The 21,293-nt window shown below is 47.8% G+C and overlaps 2 protein-coding genes across 9 annotated transcripts in view; one reads left to right on the top strand and one right to left on the bottom strand.

Annotated features, from left to right (window-relative positions):
- Nucleotides 1-5,261, bottom strand: part of PMM2 (phosphomannomutase 2) — a 30,551-nt gene extending 25,290 nt beyond the window's left edge. For all 4 annotated transcript variants that reach the window (XM_015068667.3, XM_027043282.2, XM_053213041.1 and 1 more), the window contains exon 1: nt 5,104-5,261. In XM_015068667.3, the coding sequence (XP_014924153.1) occupies nt 5,104-5,169 (66 nt within the window). In that variant the 5' untranslated portion in view covers nt 5,170-5,261. The remainder of the gene's footprint in view (nt 1-5,103) is intronic.
- Nucleotides 5,262-5,339: 78 nt separating this feature from the next.
- On the top strand, nt 5,340-20,913 carry TMEM186 (transmembrane protein 186). Of its 5 annotated transcripts, none has more exons than XM_027043283.2 (2): nt 5,340-5,437; nt 8,960-18,119. In XM_027043283.2, the coding sequence occupies exons 1-2, from the start codon at nt 5,435-5,437 to the stop codon at nt 9,599-9,601; spliced, it is 645 nt and encodes a 214-aa protein (XP_026899084.1). In that variant the 5' UTR covers nt 5,340-5,434; the 3' UTR covers nt 9,602-18,119. The 5 variants fall into 5 exon arrangements, 3 of the variants coding, with proteins under 3 accessions (XP_026899084.1, XP_026899085.1, XP_053069021.1); XM_027043284.2 differs by lacking the exon at nt 5,340-5,437 and adding an exon at nt 5,447-5,980; XR_008294505.1 differs by lacking the exons at nt 5,340-5,437; nt 8,960-18,119 and adding exons at nt 7,611-7,996; nt 18,643-20,913.
- The last annotated feature ends 380 nt before the right edge of the window (nt 20,914-21,293 follow it).

Genomic DNA, 21,293 nt, shown 5'->3' with positions numbered 1-21,293 from the left:
TCATTTAAAAGGGACAACATCAAAATCATAGGGGCCCCAGAAGATGAAGAGAGAGAAAAAGGGGTAGAAGGGTTATGTGAGCAAATCGTAGCAGAAAAGTTTCCTAACCCGGGGAAAGCCACAGACATTAAAATCCGGGAAGCACAGAGAACCCCCATTAGTTTCGACAAAAACCAACCATCAACAAGGCATATCATAGTCAAATTCGCAAAATACTCAGGCAAGGAGAGAATCACGAAAGCAGCAAGGGAAAAAAAAAGTCCCTCATCTACAAGGGAAGACAGATCAGGTTTGCAGCAGACCTATCCACAGAAATCGACAGGCCAGAAAGGCGTGGCAGGATATATTCAATGTGCTGAATCAGAAAAATATGCAGCCAAGAATTCTTTATTCAGCAAAGCTGTCATTCAAAATATAAAGAGAGATAAACAGTTTCCCAGACAAACAAAAATTAAAGGAGTTTGTGACTACTAAACGAGCCCTCCAAGAAATTTTAAGGGTGACTCTCTGAGGGGAGAAAAGACAAACAAAACAAAACAAACCCTAAAAAAATACATAAAGACCAAAAGCAACAAAGACTAGAAAAGACCAGAGAACACCACCAGAAACTGCAACTCTACAGGCAACATAACAGCAATCAATTCGTATCTTTCAGTACTGACTCTAAATGTCAATGGACTCAATGCTACAATCAAAAGACACAGGGCAACAGAATGGATAAGAAAACAAGATCCATCTATATGCTGTTTACAAGAGACGCACTTCAGACCTAAAGACACCTTCAGATTCAAAGTAAGGGGATGGAGAACCATCTATCATGCTATTGGTTGACAAAAGAAAGCCAGAGTAGCCATACTTAAATCAAACAATCTAGACTTTAAAATAAAGACTGTAACAAGAGATGAAGAAAGGCATTATATCATAATTTAAGGGGTCTACCCACCAAGAGGACCTAACAATTGTAAACACACTTATGCTCCAAATGTGAGAGCACCCAAATACATAAATCAATTAGTCCCAAATGTAAAGAAATTCATAGATAATAATACCATAATAGTAGGGGACTTCACCACCCCACTTACAACAATGGAAAGATCATCTAATCAGAAAACCAACAAGGAAACAATGGCTTTGAAGGACACAATGAACCAGATGGACTTAACAGATATATTCAGAACATTTCATCCTAAAGCAGCAGAATATACACTCTTCTTCAGTACACATGGAATGTTCTCCAGTATAGATCACATACTGGGACACAAATCAGCCCTCAACAATTACAAAAAGATCGAGATCATACTGTGCATATTTTCAGACCACAATGCTAAGAAACTCGAAATCAACCACAAGAAAAAATTTGGAAAGGTAACAAACACTTGGAGACTGAAGAACATCCTATTAAACAATGAATGGGCTAACCAGGAAGTCAAAGAGGAAATTAAAAAGTACATGGAAGCCAATGAAACTGATAACACCAGACCCCAAAACCTCTGGGACACAGCAAAGGCGGTCATAAGAAGAAAGTATATAGCAATCCAGGCCTCCCTAAAGAAGGAAGAAAGGTCTCAGAGAGACAACCTAACCTTACACCTTAAAGAGCTGGAAATAGAACAGCAAATAAAACCCAAAACCAGTAGAAGACAGAAAATAATAAAGATTAGAGCAGAAATTAATGCTACTGAAACCAAAAAAAAAACCAAACAAAAAACAAACAAACAAACAAAAAAACAAAACAGATCAATGAAATCAGAAGCTGGTTCTTTGAAAGGATTAACAAAATTGATAAAACACTAGCCAATTTGATCAAAAAGAAAAAGGACACAAATAAAATCAAGAATGAAAGAGGAGAGATCACAACCAACACAGCAGAAATAAATAAGAAAATATTATGAGCAATTATACACCAATAAAATGGGCAATCTGGAAGAAATGGACAAATTCCTAGAAACATATAAACTACCAAAGTTGAAACAGGAAGAAACAGAAAATTTGAACAGACCCATAATCAGTAAAGAAATCGAATTAGTAATCAAAAATCTCCCCAAAAACAAGAGTCCAGGGCCAGACAGCTTTCCAGGGGACTTCTACCAAACATTTAAGGAAGAGTTAACACCTATTCTCTTGAAGCTGTTCCGAAAAATAGGAATGGAAGGAAAACTTCCAAACTCTTTCTATGAAGCCAGCATTACCTTGATTCCAAAACCAATTCCAACAATACATTAAAAAAAGTATCCATCACGATCAAGTAGGATTTATACCTGGGATGCAGGGCTGGTTCCATATCTGTAAAACAATCAATGTGATTCATCACATCAGTAAAACAAAGGGTAAGAATCACATGATCCTCTCAACAGATGCAGAGAAAGCATTTGAAAAAATACAGCATTCTTTCTTGATAAAAACCCTCAAGAAAGCAGGGATAGAAGGATCATACCTCGAGATCATAAAAGCCATATATGGAAGACCCAATGCTAATATCATCCTCAATGGGGAAAAAGTGAGAGCTTTCCCCCTAAGGTCAGGAACAAGACAGGGATGTCCATTCTCGCCACTGTTATTCAACACAGTATTGGAAGTCTTCGCCTCAGCAATCAGACAACACAAAGACATAAAAGGCATCCAAATCAGCCAAACTTTCACTCTTTGCAGATGACATGATACTCTATATGGAAAATCCAAAAGATTCCACCAAAAAACTGCTAGAACTGATTCATGAATTCAGCAAAGTGGCAGGATAGAAAATCAATGCACAGAAATCGGATACATTCCTATACACCAACAATGAAGCAACAGAAAGAGAAATCAAGGAATTGATCTCATTTATAACTGCCACCCAAAACCATAAAATACCTAGGAATAAATCTAACCAAAGAGGTGAAAAATCTATACACTGAAAACTACAGAAAGCTTATGAAAGAAATGGAAAAAGACACAGAAACAAAAGGAAAAATATTCCACGCTCCTGGAGAGGAAAAATAAATACTGTTGAAATGTCAATACTACCCAAAGCAATCTACAGATTCAATGCAATCCCTATCAAAATAACACCAGTATTCTTCACAGAGCTAGAACAAATAATCCTAAAATTTGTATGGAACCAGAAGAGACCCCGAATAGCCAAAGCAATCTTGAAAAAGAAAACCAAACCAGGAGGCATCACAATCCTGGACTTCAGGCTGTATTACAAAGCTGTCATCATCAAGACAGTATGGTACTGGCACAAGAACAAACACTCAGATCAATGGAACAGAATAGAGAACTCAGAAATGGACCCAAAAACGTATGGCCAACTAATCTTTGACAAAGCAGGAAAGGATATCCAATGGAATAAAGACAGTCTCTTCAGCAAATGATGCTGGGAAAACTGGACAGCGACATGCAGAAGAATGAACCTGGACCACTTTCTTATACCAGACACAAAAAAAACCTCAAACTGGATGAAAGACCTAAATGTAAGACAGGAAGCCATCAAACTCCTCGAGGAGAAAGCAGGCAAAAACCTCTTTGACCTTGGCCGCAGCAACTTCTTACTCAACATGTCTCCGGAGGCAAGGGAAACAAAAGCAAAAATGAACTACTGGGACCTCATCAAAATAAAAAGCTTCTGCACAGCAAAGGAAACAATCAGCAAAACTAAAAGGCAACCGACGGAATGGGAGAAGATATTTGCAAATGACAAATCAAATAAAGGCTTAGTATCCAAAATCTATAAAGAAGTTATCAAGGTCAACACCCAAAAAACAAAGAATCCGGTGAAGAAATGGGCAAAAGACATGAATAGACACTTCTCCAAAGAAGACAGCTAGATGGCCAACCAACACATGAAAAAATGCTGAACGTCACTCATCATCCGGGAAATGCAAATCAAAACCACAATGAGATACCATCCTACACCTGTCAGAAGGGCTCACATTAACGACTCAGGCAACAACAGATGTTGGCGAGGATGCGGAGAAGGAGGATCTCTGTTTCATTGCTGGTGGGAATGCAAGCTGTTGCCGCCACAAACAGTATGGAGGCTCTTCAAAAAATTAAAAATAGAATTATCTTACGGCCAAGCCATTGCACTACTAAGTATTTATCCAAGAAATAAAGGGATGCTGTTTCGAAGGGGCACATGCACCCCAATGTTTACAGCAGCACTATCAACAATAGCCAAAGTATGGAAAGAGCCCAAATGTCCATCGATGGATGAATGGATAAAAGAAGATGTGGTATATATATACAATGGAGTATTACTCGTCAATCAAAAAGAATGAAATCTTGTCATTTGCCACTACGTGGATGGAACTTGAGGGTATTATGCTAAGCGGAAATGCGAAATTAAACAGTCAGATAAAGACAAATATCATATGACTTCATTCATATGAGGACTTAAGACACAGAAGGGATAAACACAAGGGAAGGGGAGGGAAGCAGGGAGGGATGTGGGATTTCGGGAACATGGAGGGGGACAAAACATAAAAGACTCTTCAATATGGAGAACAGAGGGTTACTGGAGGGGTTGTGGCAGGGGGATGGGCTAAATAGGTAAGGGCATTAAGGAATCTACTCCTGAAATCATTGTTGCACTATATGCTAACTTAGATGTAAATTAAAAATTAACAAATAAAAAACAAAAACAAACAAACAAAAACCACTCAGGGGTTCAGTGATTTGCTCTAAGTCAGACAGCTGTCAACAGAGTGAAGTTGAGACTCTACTAGGTCTGTTTGACCTGGAAACCTATGTTTTTCCTATTAGGTTGCAAGATGCAGCTCATAGGTGACAGGACTGAGGAGGGAACATAGCTGGTAAGAGGGCTGAGCTGGGGTTCAAATTCAGGGCATGCGGTGAGAGTCCAAAACTGCGTTTTCCAACCCCATACACGTTGTTTCCTTTCAAGGGTTTTCAGCCCGTCTCATCTCTCCGAGCACCCTGAGGTCTTGGGGATGTGTTTCGAGTTTCCGTTTCACCCCTGGAAGGCACCCAGAACGGAGTTCAGCCTTGCCGAGGAGGTAGGCTGGCCGCCCCTCGACCCCCACCCTGGGCGGCCGTCGGCCCCAAATGTGAACAGCAGGCGGCTCTGCACCCGCTGCCGCCAGCCGGCCGGGTGCCGCCTACCTGTCGCGGGGCGGTCAGGGTCCCGTCCACGTCGAAAAGGCATAGCGCTGGGCCAGACGCCGCCATGTCCCCCGTTTCCAGCCGCACTTGATGAGACTCGTTGGCAACCAGGAACTCGGCCCGGAACTTCCGGGCTCGGCCCCCGTGCCACAGAGCACGCTGGGAGAAGGAGGATCCATTCCCACGTGTCTGGGACTAGAGTCAGTTGGTCTTTAGGAACCACAAATCCCAGAATGCAATGCGTCGACACGCCGACCTCCTACGGCCGAGCAGGCCCTTTTAGAGGTTCCGGGGGCGGGGGGAATCACTTCCGGCGGCAGGTATCCGCGCGATGGTAAGAAGGAGGGTGAGGGGAAGTACGGGGGGTGAAGCGCCTTGGGGGTCGTGGTCAAGGTTAGGCAGGCAGGCGGATTTCTGAGGTTCTGATTTGGAGGATCCGCGGGAGGGAGCTCCGGCGTGGGTTAAGGCTTGCTGTGCCGCGCCTTTCTACGCCCGGGCCGCGTGGGCCGACAGGGCACTCTCCGATCATCACAAACCTGGGGTCCATTGAATGCATTTGAGAGCTTTGAAACCATGATCTCATGTGGTATGTTGTGAACCCCCATTGTGAAAGGGGAAGAAACCGAGGCCCAGAGAAGTGAAGTAACTTACACAAGGAGCTACAGCTGGTGACTGGCCCCCAAGTCCAAAGCATCTGTCGCTGCCCTACTCAGGGTGTAGAACGGTGCACCTAATAAAAACCTTGTGCGGTGGGTTGGCGCCTCCCATCCCCGCCTGCTTTGGTCTTCCCCCTCCCCCAAACAGGGCTAAGAAATCAGCGGTTCCCTTCAGCACCGAAGATGGTGCTTTAACCTGACAGAATGGGGAAGTTATTATGGTAAGTATCTCAGAGATTTGTTACCCATTTGGACATTTGTTGTTTGGCTTCCTGCTGGGGAAAACGTTCATATAGCCTTACGTCTTCAGTGCCCAGCCCAGAGCTGGTCGTTCCTAGATACGTGTTGAATGAATGAAGGCTGTGTCGCCTTTCTTGTACCTCTTTGAACTCCCTGAAGGATATAGGACCAGTTTGGGGGTCAGACTCTGCCACACTCACTGGGTGTGCGTCTTTGGGTATGTTTCTAGCCTTCTCTGGGTTTAGTTTTCTCCGTGGTAAAGTACAGTTGACCCTTGAACAATGCGGGTTTGAACTGTGTGGGCCCACTTCTTCGCAGATTTAAAAAAATACATATGTTGTGAAGTTTTTTTTGGAGATTTGCTCCAATTTGAGAAAACCAGCAGATGAACTGCATAGCCTAGGAATACTGGAAAAAAAAAAAAAGATGTATCATGAATGCATAAAATATATGTAGATGCTAGTTTATCATTTACTTCCATGAAGTATACACAAGTTTGTTACAAAAAGGTTTATCAAAATGTACAGACTGTACATGGCATCATTCATAGTTGAGAGAAATGGAAACAAAGATGCAGTGTTAAATAACTGCATAAAATTAACTGCAGTACATACTCTACGACTGTAAGAATATCATAGTCACCTCCTCTTGCTGTGGTGATCTCAAGTGTTGTGATTTCCAAGCTTAAAACCGTGTGTTGCTAATCCTCTCCGCGAGATCAGTTCGTCACTCGTAAATTTCAAATGGCTGTAAAAAGTGATCCCGTGGTTCTTGCATATTTTTCATCATGTTTAGCATAATACTGTAAACCTTGAATAACACCATGGGACCCATACGAAACGCCACTGGTGATTCTGGAAGTGCTCCCAAGAGGCAGAGAAAGGTCATGACATTACAAGAAAAAGTCGAATTGCTTGACATGTACCGTAGACTAAGGTCTGCGGCTGCAGTGGCCCGTCATTTCAAGATGAATGAATCCAGCGTAAGGACCATTGTAAAAAAGGAAAAGGAAATCCGTGAGGCTGTGGCGGCAGCTACGCCAGCAGGCGCGAGAACGTTGCACTTTCTGCGAGACAGCTTTTTATCTCGTATTGAAAATGCAGCTTTTACGTGGGTGCAGGATTGCTAGAAGAAAGGCATACCTATAGACTCTAACACGATTCGAGAAAAAACAAAGTCATTGTTGACCACTTACAGCAAAAGGAAGGTGAAGGATCCAAGGCTGGAGAATTTAGTGCCAGCAAAGGATGGTTTGATAATTTCAGAAAGCGGTTTGGCTTAAAAAATGTCAAGATAGCAGGGGAAGCAGCTTCCCCCGCCCAAGAGGCAGTAGATGAGTTGCCACCTCAGGCGCCCAGAGTCACCACACCAGAGGAGTTAACAGAGGGTGAGTCGGCGGAGGCCAGAGCTTCCGGACCGGTGCCGGATGAAGATGCGCGAGAAGCGGCTCCAGAAAACAAGTTGACGTTAGACAGCCTGGCAGAAGGGTTTCGATTATTCAAGACGGCTTTTGACTTCTTTCACAACATGGACCCTTCTGTGATACGGGCACTGAGACTAAAGCAAGTGGTGGAAGAAGGGCTGGTACCATATAGAAACATTTTTAGAGAGATGAAAAGGAAATTACAAGGTGTGTCCGTGAAGTTACACCGGGTGTGCCTGCCCCTCTTGCCTCCTCTTCCACCTCCTCTAGCTCTGCCTCCGCCTCCCCGGAGACGGCCAGACCAGCCTGTCCTCTGCCTCGCCCGCAGCCTGCTCAGCGTAAAGATGACGAGGACGAAGACCCCTCCCACGTAATAAATACTAAATAGTCGTCATGCCGTACGGTTAAACTGACCTGTTGTGTGTGTGTGTGCGCGCGAGTGTCTCCGTGTGAAAATCTGGTAACTGTACGGCAGGAACTGTGTAGGACTGCATCATCGCCTGGGTATTCATTGGGCAGGACGTCATATGCAAGATTCGCCCGCAAGCGGATGGCCTGTCCTTAGAGGCATAAGGTGGGTGATAATTTAATATAAAATTAATGCTGTGTCTTATTGTTTTGTCACGTTGCTCTCAAAGAGTTACGTTGGGGTCCAGTATGCCCCCCTCTCCTATCTGGAGAGACGGCATATCAGCCTATCGTCACAGCTAAGTGGTTTTTTAAAACACAGTGTTTCCGGTAGTGTGTATTGTGAATCCAACTGGAACACGGTAGGCCACGAAAACTTTCTAACCATTCATTCCTTAGTGTACAGGCGAGGCCCCTGTGAAACAGCCGTATGGTTACACAGGGTTACGCTAGGCTACCATCAAAGGATCCTACTAGTGCGTCTTTGTTATCAATCCTTGAATCATCCTACTTATAAATAAATAGGCATCCCCCTTATTATCTATTTTTGTGTCTAGTGTTGGCAGGTAACAAAACACCTGTTGATGTTTCGTATCCTGTAAGGCAGTATTGATTTATGTACTGACAGACGATTCATCTTGTGAACAACGTAAACTGAATGGTCTGGATGATACAGTACAGCTCCATAAATGTGTTTTCTCTTACGGTTTTCGTAATCTCGTTCTTTTTTCTAGCTGACTTTGCTGTAAGGATACGATGTATGATACATGTAATACACAAAATATGTGATAATGGACTTATCGGTTTAGGTCCTGGTCAGCCGTAGGCTATTAGTAGTTAGGTTTTTGAGGAGTCAAAAGCTCCATGTGGATTTTTGACTGCATGGGGGTGGCCGTCCCTCACGCCTCCGTTGTTCAAGGGTCAACCGCAGGGGGCGCCTGTCTTGCACCGCTTGTATGAAGATCACGTGAGTTAAAGCATCTGGCTTTCTCTGTCCCCCCATCTCTGGCAGTAATGGCAGCCTCGCAGGGTTGGCGGGAGCTTGTGGGTGAGATGCTCCGCAAACGTTCGTCGCGTGATCAGCATGGCTGAGTTCCCTGAGAGCAGTGGTCTCCTTTCTCCCTTCCAGGCTGCCCTCCTCCGCGCTGTGCTTCAGCGGCCCAGCCCGGCCCTGTGGAGAAGGCCTGTCTGCGGGCTGTGGTGCCGCACAGCCACCGGCCAGGATCCGGGGAGGTGGGTGGGGAGCGGGTGCCCCGCCCCGAAGGAGAAAGCAGCAGGTGCGGAGACAGAGAACTTCCAGATGGTCTACCGGTTTGACGCCATCAGAGCCTTCGGGTACTTGTCTCGGCTGAAGGTGGCACAGACGGCCCTCACGGTGCTGGCCCTCCCGCCTGGCTGCTACTGGTACTCGCAGGGCTTCGTGACGCTCGGCTCCCTGTGTGTCGCAGGCGGGGTGGCTGGCTTTGCCCTGGCCATGCTCTGCTGGATGAGCTATTTCTTCCGGAGGCTGGTGGGCATCCTGTATGTGAACGAGGCGGGCACTGTGCTGCGGGTGGCGCACCTGACCTTCTGGGGCCAGCGGCAGGACACAGACTGCCCCGTGGCCGACGTGATCCCCATGACGGAAACCAAGGACCGGGCCCAGGAGCTGTTTGTGCGTATCCAGCAGTACAGTGGGAAGCAGACCTTCTACCTCACCCTTCGCTACGGACGCATCGTGGACAGAGAGCGTTTCGCGCGGGTGTTTGGGACGCTGGACTCCCTCAAGTGAATTGGGAGCTGGGTCTCCAGCAGGAAGGCCGAGGATGAAACAGGGGATCGGGCACCTGAAGACTTCGGCAGGGCCTCTGGGCATCCGTCTTTTGGGATGCACAGAGTCCTAAGACAGAAGCTAGTGATCGCGTTTCGGAAAGAGGCCCTTAGTACCAATTCATACTGCATTTGTGTGACATTTAGTCAGATAACGGCCAGAAGTTCACAGCTGGTTCTTGGAGGAAGCTGTGTCCAGTTCTCTCAGGCAGGGCAGTGCTGTGAAATCGGAAGTCAGGGAGGTGAGGCAGAGCAAGCTCAGGACGTGGCTTGAGCAGAATCGGGTGCTGTCAGTTCTCGACTGCCTGTCCTGGAGTCACCGTGTCTCTCAACCCTGGTTTTCCCATCTGAGAAAGGGAAAAATCCTGTCTCCTGGCATGGGTGTGAAAATAAACGGTAAATGTCAAGGTCAGTACAAAGGTGACTTGTGCTGAAAAGCTTCCAGGCAGTCGGTAGGGGGCTTACCCGAGGCCTGTGCCGCCCCCATTGGGCCTCAGCAGCAGGAAAGGACGGGAAGAAGCCCAGGTAGAGTTGGGTCGTGTGACCGCGGCGGAGGGTGCTGGCCAGGCGAGCGCCGCATCCCTTTGTCAAGGTTGTGGCCTGGGGCCCTCCTGTCTGAAGGCTCTGGTGGATAAAACCAGGCGAGCTGTGTTCTGGTGCGTTCTTTTATAAGCTAAAGCTAGTTTTGTGCACGATTAGTGGTTAGTAAAAGATGTTTGTTTCACAGTCTGTAGCAAAATAAAGAGGAAGGAAGAGGTGATCGTCAACAGTTCCACCACTCAGAAGTCAGTGACTAGATGCTTTATTGTGGGGACTTCCAGTCTTTTATTGTGTTAAAACACACATCATGTAAATGTATTCCTGCAGCCATTTTTGAATGTACACTTCAGTGGTATTAAGGACGCCTACAGCGTTGTGCAGCCATCACATCTGCTCATTTCCAGAACGTTTTCATCATCCCAAGGAGAAACTCTGTACCCATTAAACGGTCACTCCCCATCTCCCCCTCCCTCCGGCCTCGTAACCACTCATCTGCTTTCTGTTTCCGTGGATTTGCTTTTTCTGGACATTCCACGTAAACAGAATCGCCCACTGTGGTTTTGTGTCTGGCTTTTTTCACCTGGCGTGATGGTTCCAACGTGCATCCATGCTGTAGCCTGTGTGAGAGCCTCATTGCTTTTCGTGGCTGGATAACCACAGTGTAGACCACAGTTTGCTTATCTGTCTGTCGATGGACATTTTGATAGTTTTCCACCTTTTGGCTGTTGGGAACAGTGCTGCTGTCAGAGTTGGCGCACGAGTCCCTGCTGTCGCTTCTTTTGGGGCTCCTGGATGCCGACAGGCAGACAGGCGGAAATATTGGATCTTACGGTGACTGTGCAAGTTTTTGAGGAACCGCTGAACTTTCCCACAGCCGCCATGTCCTTTTTTACCCGTCTCAGCCGTCCACGAGGGTTCTGGCTCCTCCACATCCTCCTGATGGGCAGGAGGTGGTATCTTACCGTGCTTTCAGGCTTTTTAAAAACATAGATGTTATTCTGTGCCTGGAATTGTTTTTTTGTTTGGTTTTTTTTTTGCTTCATGTAACATAGCTATCTTACTTGTAAACACATTAGAAATATTCTGTCACAAGAAAAAAAGATACCTCATTACTATGTGAGATGCCTGATGTTAACTGACCTTGTCATAATCGTTTTGCGATATATACGTGCATAAATCATTACGTTGTACACACTAAGCTGATACGATGTTATATGTCAATTCTATCTCAGTAAAACTGGGGAAAGTTAATTATTTTTGAAGGAGAGAGAGACCGAGTGAGAGTGGCTAACGGGAGAGAGAGAGCGGGAGACAAAGAATCCGAAGCAGGCTGTGGGCTCTGAGCTGTCAGCACAGAGCCTGACATGGGGCTCAAACTCACAGACCGCGAGATCATGACCCGAGCCAAAGTCAGGTGCTTAACTGACTGAGCCACCCAGGAGCCCCAAATCCTCCTTAAAAAAAATTTTTTTTTGTCTATTTATTTTTTTAAATATTTTAAAATCTCTGAGAGAGAGAGAGAACGAGAGCGAGAGAGTGCACAAGCGACCAGGGGAAGGGCAGAAAGAGGTGGACAGAGAATCTGAAGTGAGCTCCGTGCCTACAGCAGAGAGCCCGATGTGGGGCTTGAACTCACAAGCTATGAGATCATGACCTGAGCTGACGTCATATGCTTAACCGGTTGAACCACCTAGGTGTCCTTTATTTTTTTGAAGTCGATTCCACACCCATCGTGGGGCTCGAACTCCCCAAGATCAAGAGTCGCACGCTCTACTGACTGAGCCAGCCAGGTGCCCCTCATTCAAATCATACTCTTTATGCAAAAACAAATTCAGAAATTGCAAAATATTCCACCGAGTGGATGTGGTTGGTCCTTCACTTTTTATTTTCTTTTTAAAATTTATTTACTTAGTGTGAGCAAGGGAGGAGCAGAGAGAGGGGGAAAGAGAGAATCCCAAGCAGGCTCTGCACTGTCACTGCAGAGCCCATCGTGGGGCTCGATTTCATGAACCATGAGATCATGACCTGGAGCCAAAATCAAAAGCCTGATGCTCAACCAGCTGAGCCACCCAGGTGCCCTGAAAACAGCACTGTTTAATTTGTGTTCAGTTTTAGTTAAAGATGCAAATGAAAGGTGGTAGGATCATGGATTTGAATTCTTTATTAAATTCCAGCTGGTGTGAATTCATTCCTGTGGTTGGAGACCGAAGTCTGGGGAGTGTGTGGTTGTGTCCCTCAGATGTTTGGGGACACTGGGCACCCACTGCCTGGGCATATCTGTGGTTTTCCCAGACACAACGGCTCTACACACAGGAGAACCCCCACTGAGCAGGGACCCAGAGCCTGGGTGTGGGCCTGGGCGTCCCTGGGGCCTCTTTCTTCAAGGTAAATGGCATGTGGTTCCGTTGACTTGTTTTATGCGACTTTATTTAAACAACTTTTTTTTAATGTTTACTTATTTTTGACAGAGAGAGACAGAGCATGAGCGGGGGAGGGGCAGAGAGGGAGACACAAAATCCGAAGCAGGCTCGAGGCTCTGAGCTGGCAGCACAGAGCCCGACGCGGGGCTCGAACTCACAGACTGTGAGATCATGACCTGAGGCGAAGTCGGATGTTTAACCGACTGAGCCATCCAGGCGCCCCAATGCTGACTCTATTTTAAAACTACGACCAGAAGCTGACCACCTCTCACCCTGTCCACCTCCTGCCATTCTGATCCACACTGCCCTCGTATGTTCTCTGGGTTGTTGCAGCCTGCTGCTTCTATTATCCTTACCCATCTGGAGCCTGTTCTCACAGCAGCCAGTGATAATAAATAAGTAAATAAACAAACAAAGCACGGCATTGCGGTAAAAACTGAAGTGCTCACCGTGGCCTACAAGGTCTAACGTGGTCTGGGTCCACCCCTATCCCCAGCTGTGTCTTATCCACAGCTCTGTCTTCAACCACTGCCAGTCATATCCAGTTTTCTGTTCCTTCAGTAATCAAGGATGCTCCAGCCTCAGGGTCTTTGCATTGGCAGTTCCCTCTGCCTGGAAACCTTTCTCCCCAATGTCTGTATAGAGCACTCTCGCGCATGTGTGCTCTCTCCCCCTCTCTCCCTCCCCTCCCTTCCCCTCCCTTCCCCTCCCTTCCCCTCTTTCTCTGTATAACAGGTGTTCTTTATGCTCAAGAAGTTGTTAGTGAAGATTCACTTGTATAGAGAAGACTCAGTTACATAGCAATTACATGTAGCTCTTGGTTTCCTTCCATACTGTTCCCTCACCCGCTTACCAGCTCCTTCAAAGACTGTGAACCCCTTTCCCCAAAGACAGTCTTTGCCTATGAAATGTCTCAGGCGGTATTAACGATTTGACTTTGACCTCATTAAAGATAAGAATTAACTCAAATAGTCCCTGGTGTTGGTCTAGTTCTAAGCTATTAACCTGAGTGAACGTCACCCCTGGAGATTTTAGTTATGTCAGGGGTGGGTCCCCAGAATCTGTATTTTGACAGAAAATTCTGACAGCCAATTCTGAAATGCAGCCAGGCTGGAATTTTAGTCTATTTCAGTCTATTTCTGAAATAGACTCTAGTAGACAGAAAACACCAGAGTAACTCATGCCTCTGTGGACTCTGTGTTCCCTGGCCAATTTTTTCCCCCCTTAAAGAATACGTTCTCAGCTCTGGTTGTGTGTGCAGAATCACCTGGGGAGCTTTTTAAAAATATTGCTGCCCAGGCCCACGACCAGCCGTTGCCATGGTCAGGGCGATTCTTACTGTAGCCTGGGTTGCCAGTCACTGCTCTGTAGTATCACCACCCTGGGAGGTGAAAACCCCGTCCTCACCAGCCCACCAGCCGTGGCATTAGAGAGAGCCTCCGTTTCGATGTGTGTCTGCTCACACAGTACCAGCAGAGGGCACACACAGCAAAGGCATCATGCATGCGTTCATTTCCGAGCCAGAATCGCGATCTCCACCTGACCGCGGCGGGACTTCAGCAGCACCACGAGGGCAGTCCCTGGGAGCCGCCCAGGCTCTCCGGATCGACACCGGCAAAACTAGCAAAACCTGTGCTGAGTCCCTAAGGACGGATTCCGGTAGATGCTGGGGGGTTTGAATCTTTATGCTTCCCAGGTAACTCCAAGGCACCCTGACTTTTGAGAATGCCTGTGTGGGATTTACCCTTCCCAAAAGCCGTGCAGCAGATGAGAAAGCAGTGTCTCGGAAAATGCAAGTGGTCTTTAGGTTCAGGTGATGGATATGTGGGTGATTCCCCCACTTTGACAACAAATCCAAAATAATAATCTAATAGAAATACCCAAGGAGACCTACGAAGATGTTCACTGAGTGTTCCTAATAGCAAAACAAACAGCAATGACAAAACTGGAAATAAATGTTTTTAAAAGAAATTTTTAAGGTTTATTTGTTTTTGAGAGAGAGACAGAATGGGAGCGGGGGAGGAGCAGAGAGAGAGGGAGACACAGAATCCAAAGCAGGCTCCAGGCTCTGAGCTGTCAGCACAGAGCCTGATGTGGGGCTCATACCTATGAACCGTGAGATCATGACCTGAGCCAAAGTCGGAAGCTTAACCGACTGAGCCACCCAGGTGCCCCTAAACAGTTTTCATTAGTAGGCGACACGGTTAAATAAATGTCGGTAGAGCCTTACTATGGAATATTGCATGGCCCTTAAAAAGAATGAGCTTGAACAGTATCTGCTGATGTGGAAAGGTAACCATGGCAACCGCGATCAGTAGAAAAAGCAAGTCACAGAACCAATAGAGTTTTGTGTGGTCTTGTGTTTGTAAAAACCCCCATACACTGCAAGTTCACAGTGGTTACTCTGGGGAGAGGGTGAAGGGTGGGGGGGGGGGTGGAATGGAGGGAAGACACCCATCTTCAACGTTATAACCTTCCAATACTGTTAAGTATCCATGATGAACATCTTGTCTGTCTTAACAAGTGAAAAATGCTGTAAAAAGCTCGAGATCTCTCAAGTCAGCTTTTCAGGTGAAGCCACCATGAATTCCCATGCTGGCCTTGGAAGCTGGGCTGACATTAGGAATCATTCCGTTGTGGAGAGCATCGGTGACATGGCTATGCCTGTCCCTTCTAGAGTGGTTTTCCTGCCTGTCCGCTGAGACCCGCCTGCATGCCCTGGGCTGTGTAGAATTTAACTGCAGGGAATGGTGTGGTCTGTGCTATGTCCATTTTCGTACAGTACTTGCTGTGGACTGAACATGTATATCCACCCCCACCCCTGAAAACTCCTGTGTTGAAACTGTAACCCCCAATGTGATGGTGTTTGGGGTGGAGCCTTTGGGAGGTGATTAGGGTCCCCTTTGTGTGATCAGGGCCTGTACGAATAAAGAGGCTGTGTGTGTGTGTGTGTGTGTGCGCGCGCGTGTGCCCCAAGGAAGGCCATATGAGGACATAACAAGGGGCCTCACCAACCAATCATGGCCTTGCAGCCTCCAGAACTGTGAGAAATCTGTGTTTAATGTTTAAGCTGCCCAGTCTATGGTTGTTGGGGAGGTCATCGAGAAGGCATGACTGCCAGTTGACCCTCAGGCTGGCCCTGGGCAATCGGAGGCTCCCCACCCCCTCCCCTGTCCTTGGAATGTAGGTTCTACTTGGCTTCTCTGTTTCCGGAAGCTGTCCAAGGACACAGCCTTGAAACAGTGATGTGGGGTTGAGGCCATCTGCACGGTAGACATGCCTGAACCCAGTTAAGGCCTCCACATAAACTCAGATTCTGGCAGGTGGGTGTGGAGGCCTTATCTTGCAGCCGCCCAAGACAAGCCTTGTAAGTTAAGTCCCCTCGTGAGTTAAGTCCTCTTGCAGGTATTAGTGAGTCCTGCCACCTGCCCACTGGAGCGGCCTCCTCTCTCTCCAGCTTCTCTCTGCCTTCCGTGTATGGGAACCAGTCTCAGTTTGCACCCAGGGAGCTCGCGAGTGGGTTGTAGGCCAGCAGTGGTATTCGTATTCCGTCATAGCCCCCTGGGCAGACTGAGACATGGTCCCCCGGACCGCGGGGAGGTCAGCTCTAGCTGGGGACGTCTGTGGTCTGCACCGCTGGGAGCTGGTGTCCTACCTGCACTGGTGATCAAAGATGAGACTTCCATGTTACAGGGCCGGGTATCTACCATTCAGCGACCATGTTGAATGCACTCCCCAGAGCCGATGTGGGGGACTTAGCTGCTTGTGGGGGTGGGGGCAGCCGGGGGAAAATTGCCCAGATGGCCAGGGCTGGGGGCTTTCACTTCACTGCTGCTCTGTGACCTCAGGACTTGTGAGTCCCCAAATGGAAAGTAACAGGGTCCCTTTGAGCCCCAGGCAGAGTCCAACTTTTATGGCTTTGTTTTGCTCCTGTGGCATTCAACTATAAAATCCTGTCCGATTAATCAGGCAGGGCCATGTTTTACCAACTCTGGAGACAAAACATCCATTTTACTGATTAACAGTTGAGATACACTCCGAGACTCTGTGGGGCTTGTATCTGCATTGGGAAGTAGGTTTACTGCTGTGAGCGGGAACTGTAAGGTTGACAGAAATGTTATCATTGCGTGGAATCATGGGAGGCACTATGCCCTGCCACGTTGTAGCTGTGGCCAGAGAAGTTCTCCGTGTGCCTTGGGTTCTTCATCTGGGAAGCAGTGGCAATAAAAGTACCCACCTAAGGGGGTTGGGACGATGGACTTAGTACCTGGAATCCACCTAAAATAGCGCTTGGTCCAGGGAAGCATTTGATACGTGCTAGGCTAGCAGGCTAGCATTACAGAGGAGGCTCAGGGGTGATGGGCCACCCAGCTAGAAAGTAGCAGAGTCGGGTTATTCCACTGCCGTATCCTGCCTCCCCAGCATGGAAGGAGAACAGAAAATAGGAAACAGTGCCTGGTTTTATTTATTTTTAGTTTTGAGAGAGAGAGCGAGCAGGGGAGAGGGGCAGAGAGAGAGGGAGAGAGAGGAAGATTCTCAAGCAGGTTCCATGCCCAGTGCAGAGCCTGACACAGAGCTCCATCCCACAACCCTGGGATCATGACCTGAGCCAAAATCAAGAGTCGGACACTCAACCAGCTGAGCCACCCAGGTGCCCCACAGGGACCATTTGTAACGAGGAGTATTTGAGGTTTTGGTGCCTTCCAATCACCCACCGGCTCTAAGAAGGTATGCTAAGAGCTCACACTGATGTTGACCAGTTCAGATGGACCTTCCAAGTCTGGCGGCCAGGCTGGCTGTGAGAAAGGTCCTGGGGTGGAGGACAGCCCCTGCCCTCACCCGATCCCAACCTGGCTGTGCGCACATACACACCCATCTGTTGATACGCTAGTATGCCATCTTTCCTACGTCTGCGTTTCAAATCCTAGCTCCTGAGCTGAATGGTTGGGCGGGTTCCCCCAACCTCTCTGAGCTTGTTTCCTCATCTTACAAATAAGCACACAACGGGCTCCTGGGTGGCTCAGTTAGACGTCCGACTTCAGCTCAGGTCATGATCTCACGATTCATGGGTTTGAGCCCCACGTCTGACTTCTGTGCTGACAGCTCAGAGCCTGGAGCCCGCTTCGGATTCTGTGGCTCCCTCTCTCTCTGCCGCTGCCCCACTCACACTCTCAAAAATAAACATTAAAAAAAAAATTAGGCACAGCTCATAGGTTTGTCATGAAAATTATAAAGCACCTGCAGCCTATGCTTGCACATAGGAGATGGTCAACAAACGATAATTGTTACTGTATGTGATTATTTAAAATTTTTCTTTAATGTTTATTTTTGAGAGACAGACATGAAGCACGAGTGGGGGAGGGGGAGGGGCAGAGAAACAGGGAGACACGGAATCCGAAGCAGGTCCCAGGGTCTGAGCTGTCAGCACAGAGCCCGACGCGGGGCTCGAACCCACGAACCACAAGATCATGACCTGAGCCGAAGTCGGACGCTCAACCAACTGAGTCACCCAGGCGCCCCGTTTATATGTGACTATTATTTTTTTTTTAATTTTTTCTTTTCAACGTTTATTTATTTTTGGGACAGAGAGAGACAGAGCATGAACGGGGGAGGGGCAGAGAGAGAGGGAGACACAGAATCGGAAACAGGCTCCAGGCTCTGAGCCATCAGCCCAGAGCCTGACGCGGGGCTCGAACTCCCAGACCGCGAGATCGTGACCTGGCTGAAGTCGGACGCTTAACCGACTGCGCCACCCAGGCGCCCCATATATGTGATTATTTTTAAAATACGTTTTGTTTTGTTTAAAAAAAATTTTTTTTTAAGATTATTTATTTGAGAGCAAGCGAGCAGGGGAAGGGCAGAGAGAGGGAGAGAGAATCCCAGGGTCAGCACAGAGCCCAACGTAGGGCTCAAACTCACAAACTGTGAGATCATGACCTGAGCCGAAACCAAGAGTCGGACACTAAACTGACTGAGCCACCACCCAGGCGCCCCTAAACAATACATGTAATAGTAAACCTTGCCTTTGACGATAATCTTATAGACGCGTTGAGTGTCCACGGTGGAAGGAACCTGGGAAACCATGCAATCCAAACCATGCAATTTGCAGGTGAGAAAAGTCAGAGCCACACGGGGGTCACTGACAGTTGGGAGCAGGAGCCCATGGTCCCCGTCCAGGTTGGGTCCTAGACACTCCTGACTGGTGTGTCAGTCTCTCCGTCCCTCATGTCCTCGGCATGTTGGATTTCCCCCCTGCTCCGAACCTGCACCTCCTGCACCCCTGCGTGGAAATCCCCTGCCTCACAGTGTGGCCCCAAAGGCCCTCTGGGGCCCAGTCCTGCCTGTTTCTTTGGTCTCTGACTCTTGTGGTCTTTCTCTGATCCACACCCTGGGATGCCTGCCCTCACCGTGCCTTTGTGTCTGGGGTCTGGAATGCCCTTCATCCTGCCTCCGAGTCACTGGTGCAGTTCCTGCTTGACCTTGAAGATGAAACTCAGGGACCAACTTCCACCCCAGCTCGGGGCCCGCCCTTTGTTAATGTGCAGCGTCCAGGGTCTGCCCGTGTCGCTGTGACCTCTGCCCCACCAAAGATGAGCTAAGCGTAAGGACCACGCCTTGTCCATCCCTGTGCCCCCGTCACATGGTAAGTCCTTGATGAAGCCTGGTGAAAATAATGGCCTCACAGTATGTCCTGAGTCCAGGCAGACTTGGGCAGGTAGAGTATAACCCCCCAAGACCTCCCTAAGAGGTACAGAGTAGGTGCTTAATGTGTGCTTGTCAGACAATTATTTAACAAAACTGTTTCCAAACCCAAAAAGGACACATTCACTCTGTTTCCATTATAAATTTTTTTTTAAATTTAAGAATACTGATTAACACAGGAAAACATTTAATTTCACGGAATTGTGCGTATGGTCATCAGTTACATTGTGACACGTTAACTTCTTTATCATTTATTCGCACTGTCAACAGAATACCATAAACAAGATTTGAATGCATTAGTGGGCGGTGCTCCCTAGCTATGCTTCTCTACCATGAGCTGATATATGTATACATTTATATATATATGTATAGAGATAGGTATAGATACATAGATGTTTTAATGTGCACAATTTTGCATGGTTACTGTCAGTAAAAATTATAAAAAAACATTTACAATAAAAGTGAGGATGTGCTAAGACTTGCTATTACAGGACCTTGCTTTCTGTAAAAGACTTGCTGGAGAGAGTTACTAAAGTCTACAGCACTGATGGGAGATGGGTTCGTTCCCAGACCGTCGGCCACAGAAGCACTCCGCGGGCCCAGCCCTGGACAGCAACCTGTCGGCCGGGCTCCCCGTTGTTACCCACCTCTCCATAGTTTCCACCTTGAGCCCTGCCGAGAGTCCTCTGCTTTGAAACCCTTCCAGCTATACCCCCACCCTGAAAAGAAGATGCCTCAGGAACTCCGAATACGCCCTGAGCCAACAAGAACGTGTTGATAAATGGCTTAAAAAGTTTCACGAGAAGTAACTTCCCTTGGTACGGAGTGAGTAAGTCTGGACATGACTTCCCAGATAAAACGATGTCATTCCTCTATGACTGCCCCGTGGGATAGAACAAAATGTCTATGGCCACTGTCTCCACCAAAGAGAGCCCAGTTTCTGGTCGTGCCCTGGCTCGGAAACCTTTGGGACCCCAGGAACCTTACTGGATGTTTGTACCCAATATTAAAGTTCTCCAGAGAAAGCGTCCTTATGCCAATAAATGAATTATGGTTTGGTTTGCATCTGGCTTGTTAAATAAGGCCTTGAATCTTGGGATATTGCCTTGGGATATTGAGAATCTGGATCCCCAGTGAAAGGTGTGAGACTGTGGGCTGAGGTGCCTTTGAAAGTGTGTTCCCTTTCCTGTGACACTCTGCCTTGTCTGCTTGGAGAACTCTTGCTTGTTCTGCAAAACCCTGCTCAAAGGTCACTTTCCCCCTGAAAAGCCCCGCCCCTGGCGGACACTCCCTCTGATTTCCTGACGTCCCGTACATTGCTCTCGGCACAGCACTTGCCCCTCTGCTTTGACTACTGACTTAAGAGTCTGTTGTCCCCGATGACATGTGAGTCCCTCGAGAGGAGGGACCATGTTGTATTTCCCCTCTGTATTCCTAGGGCTTTGCACTGGGCCTGGGGCAGAGCAGGTACATAAGGACAGTCCCATGAAGGAGTGACCGGTTAAAGGGACGAGTGAACAGACGAGTGGCATCCCGCAGAGAGAGGGGCGGACACCTCCATTTTGCTGGCAGAGCAGATAGCCTGACACACGACAGAAAACCAAAAAAACAACCGGTTTGAGGTCTTTGGATGATTAGTTATTGAAAGAACAAAGTGCCGAACCGGGAACCTTGATATGCCCCTGTCCCGAGCCAGCCGGCCAGGCAGCAGGGGGTGGGCCGGGAGGACAGCCAGGCTTCCCGAGTCTGCACGGCTGCAGGACAGCCAGATGCTCTTTTTAGGGGCATCTGAAGTCCAACGAGTCCCAAGAATGCCTGGCCTCCAGAAGAGGCCCCTGAGCCTCAGCCACAGGCCAACTAAGCATTCCAGTATCCTCCGCCTGGAAATCTACACGCTCTTTCATGTCAGGAACAGCTGTCCTCTGGAGTGGCCAGTATGAGGATGCCACCTTGAACCAGCGGGCAATCTGGTTTCTGGGGGAGTTGTGGCAC

The sequence above is a fragment of the Acinonyx jubatus genome, chromosome E3 (assembly GCF_027475565.1).
Source record: "Acinonyx jubatus isolate Ajub_Pintada_27869175 chromosome E3, VMU_Ajub_asm_v1.0, whole genome shotgun sequence".
In the NCBI taxonomy this organism is placed as follows: domain Eukaryota; kingdom Metazoa; phylum Chordata; class Mammalia; order Carnivora; family Felidae; genus Acinonyx; species Acinonyx jubatus.
This window is presented reverse-complemented; position numbering and strand designations above follow the sequence as displayed.